This window comes from Myotis brandtii, unplaced genomic scaffold, assembly GCF_000412655.1.
Source record: "Myotis brandtii unplaced genomic scaffold, ASM41265v1 scaffold457, whole genome shotgun sequence".
NCBI classification, from domain to species: domain Eukaryota; kingdom Metazoa; phylum Chordata; class Mammalia; order Chiroptera; family Vespertilionidae; genus Myotis; species Myotis brandtii.
In genome coordinates, this window is record NW_005367475.1 from 781781 (window position 1) to 799069 (window position 17289).

Genomic DNA, 17289 nt, shown 5'->3' on the forward strand with positions numbered 1-17289 from the left:
CATGCATGATTCATTCTTTGCTTAAATGGACACTTGCACCTTCTTGTTTACTTCAGGTTTCTTTTTGAAATTATAAATCTCACACCCAACAGAGGTCATCATAAACCTTTGAGATATGACAATGCAAACTCATGTTTCTGCAAAGAGCCTCTCTTCCAGCTACCACAGCTCTGCACTAGCCACATGTTACTCTAGTCTCCATTACCCCAAACTTATTCTGAAGAGCCCAGCCTCAGTCCACATGGTTGGGGTGTGAGGCTGAATTGGAGTCAACATTCCCTTTGCACATCCACTTCCCCTCTCTACTGTCCCAGTAGATTTTGGTGAACATCTTAGTAAAGGCTCAATTGATTGGGTGATGGAGCTTTCATCATCTTAGCCTGTGTTTTTCTGGGAGTTTGCTCACTCACTGCCCTTGTTGGAAAGGTAGATCTGGGAGTGCCCACTGTAGATCCTGTATGAATTAGAGTCTTAGCAAGACACAAAACACTAGCAAAGGTTTAATTTTAAAGAAATTCAGGAGGGGCCTATATACAGAGCCATGGTCGGGACCAAAGGATGCTGAGACCCCCGGGGACTAGCCATGGTGGGAGCCATTGCCACCCTCAAGGTCAGAGTTGGTGTCGTGGACCCGGGCCTCTTCATAAGCCAGAGCCCCAGTGAAGCAGGGAGGGTGTGTGAGGGAAATCACAGGGTAGCTGTCCCATCACACGCAAAGATTTCCTGCCTGTACCTCCCACTGGCTAGTCTGCAATGTCAGCAAGCAGGACACAGCGGGATGCATGATGGATCTGGGTACCAGTGGGAGTCATCGCAGTGACCATAGAGGCCTAGCACATGCTTTCAGAAGTGTCTGCGCTATGCCTGTCTTCTTGTCAACATGCATTTTACCCACTATAGGCAGGCTGTGAGCTGGAACAGGGACTCTCAGTTCCATTTTTATCTTTTCTTTCTAGTTACCCCAGCAGGTTTACCCTGGAATTATACCCTTTCCCTAGTGGCTATATTTTATGTAAGGAAACAGAAGAGCACATTCTTTGCTGGTTTCTAAATTCAATCTGTGAGGTTAGTTCTGACTCCAAGCAGCACTGTTTACAGTGTTTCGTAGCATTAAAGGAACTGATTATTTGATTTGCTGGGCTGTGTTATTGCATGCTGCTGTCCTGGAGCTTTCCTGCTCGTGACAGTGGTGAGTTTCGCCACCGTGGCAAGTCTACTCCAGGCACAGTACTTTGTGGGACTGTATTTTTATCTAGGGGAGCTCCAGGATCAGAATCCACTGCGTCACACCTCCAACTCGGCTCCAGAAGGGGTGATTTAGCCCACGGGTAATTTTCTGACCTTCAGGTCCAGTCAAGTTTAATTGGATTGGTTATTTCTGGAGAATACACATCATTTGTTTGATGAAAAAGAACAAGGAAGGCATAGGTCAGCCGATTGGAGAGGATGGTGTGATGTTGACAAGAGTAAGGAGAAGCAGAGCTGTATGTGTCAAAGGGAACCGCCCTCTCTTGGGAAGCATAGATGTCTCTAAGTAGCAGGGGTAATGGACATTTTCTTGATTTTGTCAGTTCAGTATCTGATCCCCTTCCAGTGTTGGAGATGCTGCCATTGTATGACTCTCGGCAAGAAATGGACCTTACTCTGGCCGGGTGGCTCAGTCAGTTGGAGGATTGTCCCGGACACTGAAAGGTTGTGGGTTCGATACCCAGTCAGGGCATGTGCCAAGCTTCTGAGTCCATTCCCAGTCGGGGAGCATATGGGAGGTGACCCATCGATGTTTCTCTCTCACATTGATATTTTTCTTTTTCTCTTCCTTTCCATCTCTCTCAAAAAAATCAATATGAAACATATCCTTGAGTGAGGCTTAAAATAAAGAAATGGACCTTGTTTTCTGCTCTGGAAGCCAGAGGTCACTCTCCCTGACCCCTGGCAGCCTAACCTCAGACCTGGGATGGCCAAGACATGGCCGGAACAATGCTCCTGCTTGCACTCTCCAGCAGGCGATGCAAAGAGGCAGGCAGTTTCAATGTGTTCATTCTGGTGGCAGGTGGCAATGGGCATAGTGGTGACGGAGAGTTACCTTGTGAAGTGTACTTGCTGGTAAGGAAAAGGACAGGACCAAGATGTGGGAGGAAGGAATGTGGGCCTCCCTCAGCCTCTCTGCCCACTGCCTGCTTTCAAGGAACCGCTGAACCTTCTTGGACCCAGGACTGCAGCCTCATGGTGGGACAGTCAGAGCTGAGACGCCTCCTTCCCTCTGAGACTGTCCCAGCAGCGTGGCAATGTCAGTTCCTGTAGGCGAGACTTACCAGGAGAAGCGGAAGTGTGTGCTAGCAATAACCATGAGACCCCAGCAGACCTTCCATCCCCCGCATCCTGTCACCTCGCCAACCTCACCTTCTCCCACTTCTTCCCGATTGTTCCTTTCATTCACTCTGCACATTCCCTTCCCAGGACCTGGACCTGGCTGTTCCCTCTGCCTGGAATGCTTTTCCTTACATTGTTATTCTCACATGGACGTTTTTCACTAATTTCCGGTTGGCTCAGAAGTCACCTGCTCAGAGACAGCCTTTATGGTCCCCTTGCTGGAATGTGCCCGCCCCACTAACAGCACACACCCAGCTCGCCACCCTCCATCTCCTTACACCGCATGATTTTCCTTCCTGGCACTTCTCACTCCTGACATATGCTCGTTTGCAAATGGTCTGCCGTCCTCTGGATAAAAATCCTGAGCCGGTCCACGGACTCCGCCTGCTTTCTAATCTGCGGTCACCCTTTCCTCTCATCGCAAGAGGTGTTTTTCATTCTGCAGCCATGAGCTGCCATTTCCCCAGCAGGTGGGTTGGTCCTTGTTCTTGTCAGACAAAACAAATCCTTGCTTTCACAATTCATCGCCAAACCATGAGATGCCTAGTGCCTTTTCCTTTTCTACAGAGCTAGTGACTTGACTCACGTGACTGTGGCATTACTAACAGCATCGGGAGCTGCTTGCTGCTGCCACAGGAAATGATGTGAGGGAGGCTTTTTTCCCTGTCCTACTGAAAAATATATATATTTTATTGATTTCAGAGAGAAAGAGAAAGGGAGAGGGAGGGAGAGAGAAAAACATCAATGATGAGAGAGAATCATTGATTGTCTGCCTCCTGCACACCCTGCACTGGGGATCGAGCCCGCAACCTGGGCATGTGCCCTGATCAGGAATCGAACCATGACCTCCTGGTTCATACAGAGTCGACGCTCAACCACTGAGCCATGCCGGCTGGGCTTCCTATCCTATTTTTATGCCCAGTGAATTTCCTTACATGATACGGGTGCTTAAAATGTCTTCATAAAACAAATGAGTCTCCTTAAACCTTGATTAATCATAATTTTATTTCTTAGGAGTTGGGCTATTTAGTTCTCCAAAAGTAAGATGATCTTTTTTCCTTTTATTTAGGTGGTATTTTAAAACCATTTAGTTTTTATTACTAAAGATTAAAATGTGGCTTTGTGTTCTGCTCATTGTATATCGTCCCCTCCCCCAGGTGACAAAAGATGGGATAGTTAACACTGAATGCTAAAAGCAAGTTCATATTTTCAATAACTTCACTATATCAACAGCTGGCTTGGAAATTTATCCAGGTTTTAGAGGTTTTTCTGTTTGATCACCCAGGGCCCTCACCAGAACACGAAGGCACCTTGATCTTGGACTTACAGGCTCCAGAAGTGCCCGCAATAAATGCCTGTTGTTTATCAGGTACCCGGTCTGCGGGATTCTGCTCAGCAGCCCCAGTGGACTCAAACAAAGGGCCGGGGTCTGGGATGCTCTGGCCCCTGGGAAGCCAGTGGCCGCAGGAAGTCCAGGAGTCCCAGCCACCCACGGGTGCGGACTTGTTCCCATGGTGTAATCAAGGCTTGTGTCATATTTTCACTGTAGTTAGGGAGGTTGCTATTTAAAGAAAGCCTTTCTGGAAAGACAATATTTACACCCTGAGAAATCCAGACCCACACGTGCTATGTTTTCTTAAAGTAAATGAACACCATCCCTGTGGACCTCTGTCAGCCTCATTTCCTTCCCGGGATGTGCGTCCTAAGCCCCAGGAGATGACGCGCCTGCTTATTGGTCCCACTGCAATGCGGCTCTTTCCATGGGGGAGTTCATCCCTCCCACACCATGGGGCTCTCAAGTCCGCAAACACATTAACAGATGCATGAAAAACCCAGATGATCACGGAGAAGCCCTTCTTTGCTGGTCACTTATCCGAATGTTTTATAGGTTGGATTCATAATCATTTCCGGAGAAAACCAAATATTGCCACTTAACATCCTCGATATACTTTTTTAAACCCAGAGGTATACGCAAGAAGGGCCAACTAGAGAAAATCTAGCCTCATCCACGTTAATCTGCATAACTAAAGGAGCCAGGTGGCCAGCGGCCCCCACAGCCGCAGCACCACTTTCCTCGACAATAACCAGTTGTGTATAAATCGGTTTCCATGGTATGTTCATCTCGGCCGCTTTGCAGGTGGCTGAGGAGACACAGCTTGTCGCTGCGTGTTAAGGACCGAGCGATGTCACATTCCCTCCCCCCCCCAACATGTTATCGACCAGTGTTTCATAAATATAAGGCTCTTTGTCTAAGAGGGGAGCTTTATCCTGACAGGTTAAGGGACAACGATGGCCCCAACTTTACTATTTTTTCTGTTTTCTTTTCAGTTTCAATTACCCTTTGTTTTTCCTGCAAGAAACATTTCTCTCAAGTGCATGCGAGACACTGATGAATTCCTTTCTGATCTGAATTCAGTGGAGCCCAAAGAATACGCTCTGAGAAGTAAGTGGGTTTCCCTGGCCCCTTGGGTAGGTGAACACAGGGCAGTCTCAGGTTAGTACTGGGCATCCCAGAAAAACTCCCGAGAATTTAAAGCACAGAACCCAGTGGGGAATACAAGATGAGCCTCAGTTTACAAATTGCGCCAGGAATGGAGGCGGGAGGCAGAATTTTTCTTGCAGAAGGCAATAGGGATAGTGGTATCAATTCTAGCCAGAAGGAGTCTCATGGAGACCAACCTCTGACTAAGATGGAAATGGTCTGTATATTGTATGATGCTGTTTGTTGTTATTGAAGGTGGTAACGTTTCACTGGCGTGTAAGATAGCTTGCATTGTTGCTTTTTCTAGACGTTTCATCCGCTTTGAAGAATGACTTCCTTCATGATTCAGAGAACCAGTCTTGCCTGTTATATGTTCGATAGTCAGTTCTGAGGCGTGTGTTAGTGAGTGGACTGGCTCAGGCTGGAAAATGTTCGGCTGTTGCCAGACCTCTTTGCATGGGATATGGATGGATGTCAGGCTGCTGTATTTATTTATTTTTGTAGTTTTCCCAAAATTATCCTCCCAACTAAAGGGACACATAACTTTCCGACAGAAGAGGGCAGGAAATCAGATTCGCTTTTGGTGAGGTAACTTCTGTGGAGGGAATGATTAATTGTTGATGCTGATGGAAACCACAAACAAGGAAAAACGTAGAAATTCACTCTTTCCAAAGCCAGAAAACCGATCATAGCGATTTCCATTTCTATTTCGACCACATTGATGTTTGTATTGGAAAACATTCAGTAGCATAATACACATCATACAGATAAACAAAGTTTGGGCTTACTAGCAATATTAGGTAATTCAAAATAGCGAATGGTTTGAAGCAAATTCCATTCTACAGTTGATTAGATATTCTGATATTGAATGAGATGGTGGGAAAAGATAAATCCTCTTAATCCCATAGCTATTTTCAAGTGGAACTGATGTTTTGCTGCGACACTCGGTGATATTGACAGGGAAGATTCTGATGAACCTAGGCCTAAAAGCTAGCCAGCAAAATCCAGAAGGTACAATGACCGCTTCGGATTCCCGGTGATGAGGTGGAGGCACATCTTGCCATTATTAGTCCCAGTTTTATTTATTAACGCTTTATTTGCCCTAAAAGTCCCTCTAGCCATGCACCAATGATGTTTCAGGTGTAGAAGCCTGAAAATTAAAAATCTTTATTTTTTTAGTTAAAAAAAGTTCCCCAAGATGAATGGTCCAAGGCAGAATTGAACGACTTACATAAATGGGGCAGATGACAATCGCTTAATTTAACACATGAATGTCCGTTCCGTCTTTTAGTTGTATTTTTGAAGTGGTTGTTTGCGGCAGCAGTCTCCGGTGTTTACCTATGCCGCCATCTTGGTCTCCCCCCTCCCATAGCTATTTTCAAGTGGAACTGATGTTTTGCTGCGACACTCGGTGATATTGACAGGGAAGATTCTGACGAACCTAGGCCTAAAAGCTAGCCAGCAAAATCCAGAAGGTACAATGACCGCTTCGGATTCCCGGTGATGAGGTGGAGGCACAGCTTGCCATTATTAGTCCCAGTTTTATTTATTAACGCTTTATTTGCCCTAAAAGTCCCTCTAGCCATGCACCAATGATGTTTCAGGTGTAGAAGCCTGAAAATTAAAAATCTTTATTTTTTTAGTTAAAAAAAGTTCCCCAAGATGAATGGTCCAAGGCAGAATTGAACGACTTACATAAATGGGGCAGATGACAATCGCTTAATTTAACACATGACAAATACTACTAACTCTGGTTGTTTTAACTGATTTTCATTCTAACGCACCAGAAAACACTGGACATTTTGCCTGAGACTTCTGAGCCCAGCAAGTTGTTCTGGTCTTCGTTCTCCGTGTGGTTTTCTTTACACTGAGGAAAAATAAGGAGTCGGTACTTAAAGAGTACTTTTTCATGGCAGGCACTGCTCCCTGGGCAGGAGTTGTCTCATTTAGCACCCCACCCCCACTATGGGGAGGGAGTTTTTATCATCCACATGTTATAAATGAGAAAATGGAGCCACAGAGATGTATTTTGCTTGAAGTAAATGGCAGAGAGAGGATTTGAGTCCAGTTCATCTGTTCCCAAGCCTGTACTTTCCATCTCTGCCTAAAATTAGTAACAAGAGAAAAAAGGAGAAAAAAAACCAGCAGCAAAAGGAATGAGATAGAACAACATGTATCAGTAAGGAGGGAATATACAGAAATAACACCAAGGAAAACGTTATAGAAGAATATGTACAATATATAAGTTTTTTAAAAATGGAAATGACGGTGCTCTATGGCTCAGGGAGACGCCCATATGGTGCTGATGGGAAGGAATGCCTGAGAATGGAATCTCCACATTCAGCTAGAGCAGTGGTTCTCAACCTTCTGGCCCTTTAAATACAGTTCCTCATGTTGTGACCCAACCATAAAATTAATTTCGTTGCTACTTCATAACTGTAATGTTGCTACTGTTATGAATTGTAATGTAAATATCTGATATGCAGGATGGTCTTAGGGGACCCCTGTGAAAGGGTCGTTCGACCACCAAAGGGGTCGCGACCCACAGGTTGAGAACCGCTGAGCTAGAGGCTGCCTCGGAGTGGAGGGTGCTTAGGGTGGGAGGCCACAGGGGACTCATCAGATTTCAAATGATGGGTCAAGTTTTATTTTTTAAGCTGGGCGATGGGAACATAGGTGTTGCATTATTTTTTTTCTTATGCCTTTTTAATATGTTAAATTTGGATAATGTTTTAAAACTCCATCCCAAAGCAAAGCATAGAGGTGATAAGCGGCGGGATCTCTGATAGTGGGCGGGGCTCTGAGGAGTAAGGTGCAGAGAGAGGGTGGATGGAATTCAGGTCTTGCAGAGAGGACTCGAGCCGATGTACTCTGACCTCGGCCATCCAGGGATCCCATCTCTCCATAGACTTGTCACACCTTCCCCAAGCTCACAGCTTCTCGCCATGGCCCAGAGCCTCTCCAGCCATGCCTCACAAGCTAACTAGTAGCATTTAGAATAGCCACTTGGAGAGGGTGGTAGGTTGTCCTCTAGATCAACACAGTGAAACCCTAACCCCTGGATTATCCAGGTGGGCCCTCAGTGCAATCACATAGATCCTTGGAAGAAGGAGGCAGAGAGAGATTTGACGCACACACAGAGGACATGCGGATGTGACCTTTTTTGGAAATAGGGTCTTTGTAGACATGGTCAAGTTAAGAGAAGTTCCTACTGGATTAAGGAGTGCCCTAATCAAGTGGCTGATATTCTTATAAGAGGGCAATAGAGACATACCAGGATGCCCTCTATAACAGAGGCAGAGATTGGAGTGATGTGTCTATAAGTCAGGGAAAGCCAAGAATTGCCAGCCACCACTGGAAGTTAGGAGAGAGGCATGAAAGATTCTCCCTGCGAGCCTCCAGAAGGAACCAATCCTGATTTCAGACTTCTGGTCTCCAGGGCTGTGGGACAACACATCTCTGTTGTTTTCAGCCACCAGTTTGTGAAAATTTGTTAAGACAGCCCTAGGAAACAAACTCAGAGAACTATGGCCTCTCAGACACACCCGCTGGAATAAACAGCATGCATTTGTGATCTGAGATGAAAACAAAAGCAAATCACTCTCAGGTCCTGGAACTCATTTTTCGTAAAATGTACCAGGTCCACCCCTGGCCATCTCTCACGGTCCAGCCAGACCCACTCGGAGCGCTGTCTGCGGCAGGGGCCTCGCACGGGCGGCTGTTTATGTGGAATGAAAACTGTGTTCATCATACTGAGGCCCCTGTGGTTTCACATGATTTCTGCATTTTCCTGCCCTTTATTCCTCAGGGATGGAATGAGGGGGGAGGAGGAGACCTCTGGTTCCCAGCAGCCTGCAGCAGGGTTCTTCATTTCCTGTTTCCTCTCATCTCCTAACATCCTTGAAATTTTCCCCAAGCAGCTACTTTTGCTGTAAAACTTTCTTAACCCTTTAGGTCCCTTCTCCCTGGTCCCGTACCAGGTCCCTCAGGTCCCTCTGGAGGCTGGGCTGCTGAGCTTCCTACTCTGATCACTTGCTCCCCTGGGCTTCCTCGTTTGTCTTCTGGAATGATTATTTCCTGCCTCCTGTGTGTCTCGTCTTCTGTCCCGGAAGCCCGGGCCTGTGGTGTATGCCCTTGTGAGAGGAGGCGGTCACAGGGAGTCACTCACTGGGCTGGCCTTTGTTCTCCAGTCATCAGTGGAGGGCCGTCTACTTGATTTGCATTCTCGGAAGTTGCCTCTTTTCCTGTTCAGCTGTCAGTCTGGAGGGCGCCTCACTCAGGCCAGCCTCCTCGCGGGTGCTGGAGCTGAGCACAGAAAAGTGGCTGGCACCAAGCGAATCCCATCCTAGAGAAAGGGAGACACAGCAGCTCCACTGAAATTTCTGGGCTAACTGGATTATGAAACATGGCCCTCCCAAGATAACCACATTCTAACTCCTGGGACCTGTGAATGTTGCCTTATATGGAAACAGAAGCTTCACAGATGTACTTAAGCTAAAGAATTTGAGATGGGGAGATTGTCTTGGATTATTCAGGTGGGCCCTTAAGTGCAATCACATAGATCCTTGGAAGAGGGAGGCAGAGGGAGATTTGACACACACACACACAGGACAAGGTGATGTGGCCGTGAGCCAAGATGCCGGCGGCTACCAGAAGCTAGAAGAAGCAAAGAACATATTCTCCCCTGGAGCCTGCAGGAGTGCAGCCCCGGGGACACCTTGATTTCAACCCAGTGATGATGATTTTGGACTTCCAGCCTCTAAACTCATGAAAAAATACATTTCTGTGGTTTAAAGCTGCCCAGTTTGTGGAAATTTGTTACAGCAGTCACAGAAAACCGATACACACGCTATACTTGTTGTGCAAGTCTAAGATTAATAGTTGACCAGACACAAGGGGGACTTCCAGGAGGTTTTTTTGCAAAGAGCCTGCTTCAGGAAGTTGGAAATCAAATTGCTAGCACATTCAGATTGTTTTCTTACCAACAAGGAGATCTCTGGCAACAGATGGTTAGCATTTTTTTTACATATGCCCTGTATTGTCAGCTACAGGGCAAGGACTATTCAGTTCTCATTTTTAAAATTCTCCAGTATAACACAGTGATCTGATAGGTGCTTAATACATATTTGCTGTTAATGCTGAGGATAATCATCACTTTCAGGTTCTGTTTGTGGCTTAGCATTCTAGAAGCTTCTGCCACCTTTAACATCATGGTAGCAGTGCATCCATATTTTAAGACCATTGGTTGAGGTCTTGCTCTCCTCCACTTAAACCCAGAAATTAATCAACTCTGCATTTTAATACCCATATATCATTGCCATCATGTGAGAAAGAAAATTTTTCTGCCAATTAGCCCAGCAGAATTGAAATGAGTTCTTTTTAATCTTTTCGTAATGAAAACTTGGACCAACGGCCATCTGATGTGAAGTAGCAGGTGGGATTGATCATTATTTTATTCTGTCCCTCCCTCCCCCGACGATCACAGTGGATTTTGATTTGGATGGTGCCCATGGCCAGGCATCTCAGATCCTAGACAGAAACTAATTAAGGGTAAGGCAGGGAAAGGGCAACCTGTCCATTTGCATTTATAACCAGAAAGGAAGCTAATGCAATTGAAAAGTTGCATAGCATACAAAATAACCTCAGCTGGAAAATCATTTAAATCCAATCCAAGAGAACCAGTTCACAGAGCAAAACACCAATTGGAAAGAAAACTAGACTTTAATCTTCCAAAGTGAAGAATGGACTATCCCTCTGTATTCGTATTCATCCTTCAGGTGTTTACCTAATGGTGAAGACAAGCTCAGTATTGGCACCTCTCTGGTTTCTGTCTCCTTCAACTCCTATAATTCCAGAGCCGTGAATTGCAGGCTACAGAATTCGGGATACTCAGATAGTGATGGAGAAGGGAATTGGGAAATTATTTAGTCTATTTATAATAACTACATCCAGCTTTCAAAATTGTTGTTTTTCTTGACATGGGGAGGACCTCAAAATACATTGGTGGACTTGGATTTGGGGTATTGAACTAAATTTTTTCAAAGTTTATTTCAATTCAGCAAATGTTTATTGAGCTCCTCTTCTGTTTCCTTTAATGAAGACACGGCCTCTCACTCACATGAGAGACAGACAGGTAAATAGTAATGTGCCTTTCGGTATGATACACTAAGCAAGAGTCTGGAATCTTTCCTGGGGTAGCGGGGAGAGGAAGCACCCTTCAGCCAGCCCTCAAAGGATGACTCAGCATTTTCCAGGCGGTGGGAAGAAGGGACATTCCAGGCAGAAGGAGAGGCAAGCACAGGCCTGGTGCATCCTGTACAACAGCAGAGGAAACGGGGGTGGGAGGATGAGACTGGAGAAACAAGTCTGGTCACGAAGGGCCTTCGAAACCATGCTCAGGAGCCTGGAATTAATCCTAAAGATTACAGTGACCAAGCCTGGCTGCACCGGGGATCACCTGGGAAATTCTGAAAAAACAATTCATTCCCGAGCCCCACCCTGACCAATTAAGTCACCCTTTGTGAAGGTGGGGCCTGGGCATTCGAAGTTTTAAAATATGCCCCAGATGATCCTAATGTCTGCCCAGGATAGAGAATCACAGCTCTAGACAAGAGGTCTGCAAAGTTTTCCTCAAAGGACCAGATAGTAAATACTTTCGGTTTTGTGGGCCCGTACAACCTCTGTTGAAACTACTCAGTCCCATACAGGCCTACCTGGTTTTATTGCACTTAGCTTTATTGCGCTTCACAGATGTTGTGATTTTTACAAATTGCAGGCAAGACCTTCCACCAGCAAAAAGATTACGACTCGCTTTATTGTGATACTCGCTTTATTGCGGCGACCGAGAACCAGCTTGCAGCATCGCTGAGTCATGCCTGGATTGTGAAAGCAGCACTGGCCCTGTGTCAAGGAGGGAGATGGCTGTCTTCCAATGGCTTGTTGTTTATGGCGGTAGTCTCTCCTTAGCCTCAGTCTTGCTGTTATGGTCTCAGTTACCTATGCTCAACCTTGGTTAGAAAATATTAAATGGAAAACTCCAGAAATAAATAATTTATAGGTTTTCCCATTTGGGGCCATTCTGAGTAACATGATGAAATCTTGAGTGGTCCTGCTGCTTCCCACCGACCGTAATTCATCCCTTTGTTCAGCATCTCCACGCTGTAGACACTCCCGCCTGTTAGTCACTTAGTAGTGGTAGGTTCACCAGGTTATCAGATAGGCTGTTGTGGGATCTCCGTGCTTGAGCTCAAGTCACCCTTATTTTACTTCATAATGGACTCAAAGCACAAGAGTAGTGGTGCTGGCAATTCGGATTTGCCAATGAGAAGCTGTAAAGTGCTTCCTTCAAGTGGAAAGATGAGTACAGTATACAATAAGATGTTTTGAGAGAGAAACCACATTCACTTAGCTTTTATTAAAGTATATTGTTATAACTGTTCTATTTTATTATGAGTTATTGTTCTTAATTTCTTGCTGTTTCTAATTTAACTTTATCATAGGTATGCATGTATAGAAAAAAAAACATAGTGCTATACATAGGGTTTGGTACCATGTAGCCCTGAGTGACAGATGTAGAAGCAGGAGATCTGAGGCACAAAGTCATCTCTAGAAATTAAAAATACACTTACCCAGAGCAAGAACACCTACAAATGAGAGGGTACACATCGGACAACATGAGAGCATGCACCATTGTTCTCCCTCAACAATGAGAAGGACCTCGGATGCAAAATGCAGGCTCAGGGAGTGACATCTGAACATACCTGTCTCTTGTTTTGGTCATTTAACTTTGATAGATTTAAATGGTGGAACTGAGTGCCTATAAATTCATTTGAAAGTGACACAAGGAAGCTAACTTTGCCCACTTCTTTTGCTTTGAAATTCAGTGTATGACTCCGTCGGGAAACTTGGGAGCAATATTCTCAATGGGAACGTGGATAGACTGGGATCTTACAGTGAGTGCCTCTCCACCCACGCCCCCTCGGGGAGCTTCCAGGGGCAGTACTGCAAGCTTCAGATCCTGCAGGTGAGCGTGGGGACTGCGTGCATGCTCTTGAAGGACAAATGAACCTCACGATATGGAACCCATTACAACTCCGCCGATTAGTCTTCTTAATTAAAAAAAAAAAAGCACCTATTAAGATGTTTTTCAAAACATTAAAACTAAATTTTAAACAGTGGCAGAAAGTTGCTTCATGCTCTGAGTGTGGGACATTATAAGAGGCAGTTGTTCACAGACCACAGAGGCCTTCAGATGTTCCTCCTACCGTATTACATGGGGCAAGACCTCTGGAGGACCTTCATGGGAAATCCAAGGTCAAGTCCCAGCCAATACTCGTGGGCATTAACTCCTGACTTACCATCAGTGTTTGGAACATGAGGGAGGGTGGACTTCCCATTACCCATAATCCTGTCCCAGAAGCAGAGTACAACACAGGAATTTGAGGTCATCCTAGCAGATAGGCTGGGACTTCTATGACCTTATCACTAAATCCGTTGACTGAAGTCACATGGCTCATTATCTTCAAAGCATGTTATTTTTTTACTGCTGGGCAGGGGAGGGACTAGTAAACACATGGCCTCCTATTAAATACAAAAATAGACTTTATGCATGTCACAATGCTAAAAGAAAATACATTACTGATTGGCTAGTAACAAGCAATCCAAGGTCTTGGCTGTTAATACTCTAAAATGGTCTTACAATGTCAACCATTGGACATAGGGAGATTATCACCCAGCTCCATTTGTCCCCTGAGAGTTATGATGGTTGCTTCAGGATTTAACCAGTGTGTACAAATGTCGCATCCTGTTTTCAAAGCGGATGAATGGTTTTGCTATCAGAGCAAAAGGTCAGGCCTACACAGTCATGCAAGTTATATGTTCAGAAGCATCCCAGAAACCTTTGTTTGTAATTGATATTTGTTTTATTGGGACAGGCATTCTAATTATTGGCTTGATTTATTTGTGAAATCTTTACTTGATATATCGTATCCTGCTAGGATGAAATGACAAGTTGGCAGTATTATTAAAAATTGTAGGAGTGTTAACTTTTAATATGGGAGAGGGATACTCTGGGGCACACACCCAGCCTGGGGGCTGCTTTCCAAATAATCAGCTACATTAAGCCTTGGAGCATATTTTTATTTAAATATGGGTGCATCCGACGTTCTGTAAATTCACCAGAACTACTCTGTTATGGAAAAGCCATCCCCAAAGAAGTCAGCCAACTTTCCCTCTTTTAATACCTTTCTCTTCCCTTTCCCAGTGTGCTTAATTCATGTGTAGTGCAGCCACAGCCTTACTGACTTGGAAACCATTATGTATGTATTCCATGAACGTTAGCATTAAGGAATGCTGTGGCCTTCTGTTTCCCAGGATGTAGCTGACTACAGTGTGGGCGTGTGTGTCCCTGATTCTTGTGCGGAAGAGGACGTGACTGCGTTGGCTCAGCTGGGTAGGTGCAAAAGAATCCCCAGGGAGCCCTAGCCAGTGTTCTCAGTGCTTAGAGCGTTGGCTCCCGCACGGAAGGGTCACAGGTTCGATTCCCTTCCAAGGGCATGTACCTGGGTTGCAGGTCCAGTCCCCAGCCCTGGTTGGGGCACATGCAGAAGGCAGCCAATCGATGTGTCTCTCTCACATCTATGTTTTTTTCCCCCTCTTTCTCCTCGCCCCTTCCCTCCCTTCCATTCTCTCTAAAAATCAATGGAAAAAATATCACTGGGTGAGGATTAACAATAACAAAATAGAATACCTAGTGAAACTATTGTCTCAGCATAAAGTTTGAAAAACCCCAACAACTCAGAGCCAAGAAAGGCCATTCTTTCAGGATCAAATGAACCTTTCATTCCGATAAATGCAATAAGCCGAGACTAATGATGGTGGTGGCATAGGAAGGGAGAAGGCAGGAAGGAGGAGAAAGAATAAAGAAGGTAGGAGTTGCATTTTTATACAATAAAATTTTCAAGTGAAACAACCTTCCCTCACAGTCAACTCCTCGTTGGGCTTGAAGAAAGGAGGTAGGTGATGTCCGGTTTCTTTTCTTTTGGTAATATATTTTCATTGATTTCAGAGAGGAAGGGAGAGGGAGAGAGAGATAGAAACATCAACGATGAGAGAGAATCACTGATCAATCGGCTGCCTCCTTCACTCCCCCTGCTGGGGATCGAGCCCGCAACCCGGGCATGTGCCCTTGACTGGAATTGAACCCTGGGCCCTTCAATCCCCAGGCTGGTCCTCTATCCGCTGAGCCAAACCAGCTAGGGCGAGGTGTCTGGTTTCTATATTGCGAGTGTCCTGTGCTGAGGCCCATGTGTGGAGGTCTGTCAGCTGCCACATCCAGAATGAACTAGGATTGTGTGAGGCCCATGTGTGGTAATGGATTAGTGGTAAGCGCCCAGCTTTGGTCCTGGTCGTCACCTCCCAGCTGTGTGATCCTGGGCAAATCACTTAATCTCCCCATACATCTCCTCTTTCTCTCTATAGAGAGGCTGGACAGGCAGTCAGTCTGGATCCAACTCTCAGTGGCCTTCCAAACACTTTGGATCTTAACCTGCAGAATGTACACATTTTAGTCCGCATGAAAACTGGTTTGATTTCCTCAACTCGTTCAAAATTTTCAAAGGAAGAGCTTTAAAGCCTAAAATTGTTGACTCTTGTGTTTATTCTGGTTACCAAAATAAGAACTAGCATGACAGCCCTGGCTAGTGTAGCTCAGTTGGTTGATCGTCATCCTGTACACTGAAAGGTTGCAGGTTCAATTCCCGGCCAGGGCACATGCCGGGGTTGCAGGCTCGATCCCCAGCAGGAGGCGAGCGGGAGGCAGCCATTCAGTTTCCCTTTCACATTGATGTTTCCCTCTCTCTCTCTCCATCTCCCTTCCTCTCTCTCAAATATCAATTTTAAAATATTTTAAAAAAAGAAAACACTGTTTCTCTATTCACAGAACGCTTCTAACACCAAAGGTGTGGGTTTTCCCCTCACATTGTGTATTTCTAACACTAATTAACGGTAGGTAGTGCTGACCCCACATGTTAAAGTCACAGTCCCCTTACTTCAGATGCCAGTTGGAAGTAGTGGGTCCCCAGATTACCCACTTCTGACCTGGCTGCAAATTAGGTGATCCCATGACACCCTCCTCGGATTTGATAATTTGCTCTAAGTCTAATGGCTCACAGAACTCAGGGAAACACTTTACTTACTATTCCTGGCTTATTACAAAGGACAAAACTCAGAAAGAGCCAAGTGGAAGAATCCGTGCCCTCTCAGGGTGCACCCCCCCCCCCCCCCCCCCCCCCAGCACCTCAGTGTCTTCATCAACATGGAAGCTCTCTGAACCCCTTCCTTTAGGGCTCTCGTGGAGTTATATTAGGCACAATTGATTAGATCATTGGCCACTGGTGATTGACTCAATTCCCACCCCCTCTAGAGGTCAGGGATGGGGCTGAAAGTTCCAACCCTCTAATCACAAGGTTGGTTCTTTCGGCAACCACCCCTCTCCCCCCCAGGGGTCCCCTGATTAGCATAACCTCAAGTATGGTTGAAAGGAGTTTACTGTATTATGAATAACAGCAGGTGTTCCTCTCACCCCTAACACTCAGGAAATTCCAAGGGCTTTAGGAGCTCTGTACCAGGAACTGGGGATGAAGATCTAATATATATTTATTATGTCACAATATCACACACATTATTAAAAGTCCTCTTTTAAGTGTTTATATTGCAGCTAGTCTTCAACAACCTTAATTTTCCTCTGAATTTATGATTATCCCTAGAGCTCCAGATACATTATTTATCTAGCCAAATATTTTATGTGCTTTTAAAAAGAAAACCGATTGTAATAAATCAAATTTTAATTTTAATTCTTGTTGAATAAGTCATAAATAGCCTAGCAACAAAGATAAATTTGCAGAGTTTTATTAAATTAGCATTTCAAGTGAATAAATGACTCCCTAAATCTGAGTTAATGTTCATATGATTTAAGAGATTTATCAATTAGCCTAGTTTTTTAAATGCTAAGCCTATTAGTCAGAATTGAATGGGAAAATAAAATTAGAATAAAAGGGGAAAGTAGAAACTATTATAATACAAAGATATTTTATTTGTTTTTCAATTACAGTTGATATACAATATTATATTAGTTTCAGGTGTACAACATAGTGATTAGGCATTTATATAACTTATGAAGTGATCACCCCCAGAAGTCTAGCACCTCTGACATCATACACAGTTATTACAATGTTATCGATTGTATTCCCTGTGCTGTACTTGACATCCCCATGACTATTTTAATAACTGGCAATTTGTACTTCTAATCCCTTTCACCTTTTTTACTCAGCCTCCCAACCCCCTCCAATCTGGTGACCACCAATTTGCTCTGTTTTGCAAAGATATTTTAATGATTTTCTGAGGAACTGGAGAAAGGATGAGGGTGAGCAGAGCTGACT

General features: G+C 44.8%; 1 protein-coding gene across 1 annotated transcript in view; it reads left to right on the plus strand.

Annotated features, from left to right (window-relative positions):
* The first annotated feature begins 583 nt into the window (after positions 1-583).
* Positions 584-17289, plus strand: part of LOC106727645 (nose resistant to fluoxetine protein 6-like) — a 50447-nt gene continuing 33741 nt past the window's right edge. The window contains exons 1-4 of the mRNA XM_014546926.1: positions 584-673; positions 4699-4813; positions 12736-12875; positions 14225-14303. Of these exons, the coding sequence (XP_014402412.1) occupies positions 584-673; positions 4699-4813; positions 12736-12875; positions 14225-14303 (424 nt within the window). The remainder of the gene's footprint in view (positions 674-4698; positions 4814-12735; positions 12876-14224; positions 14304-17289) is intronic.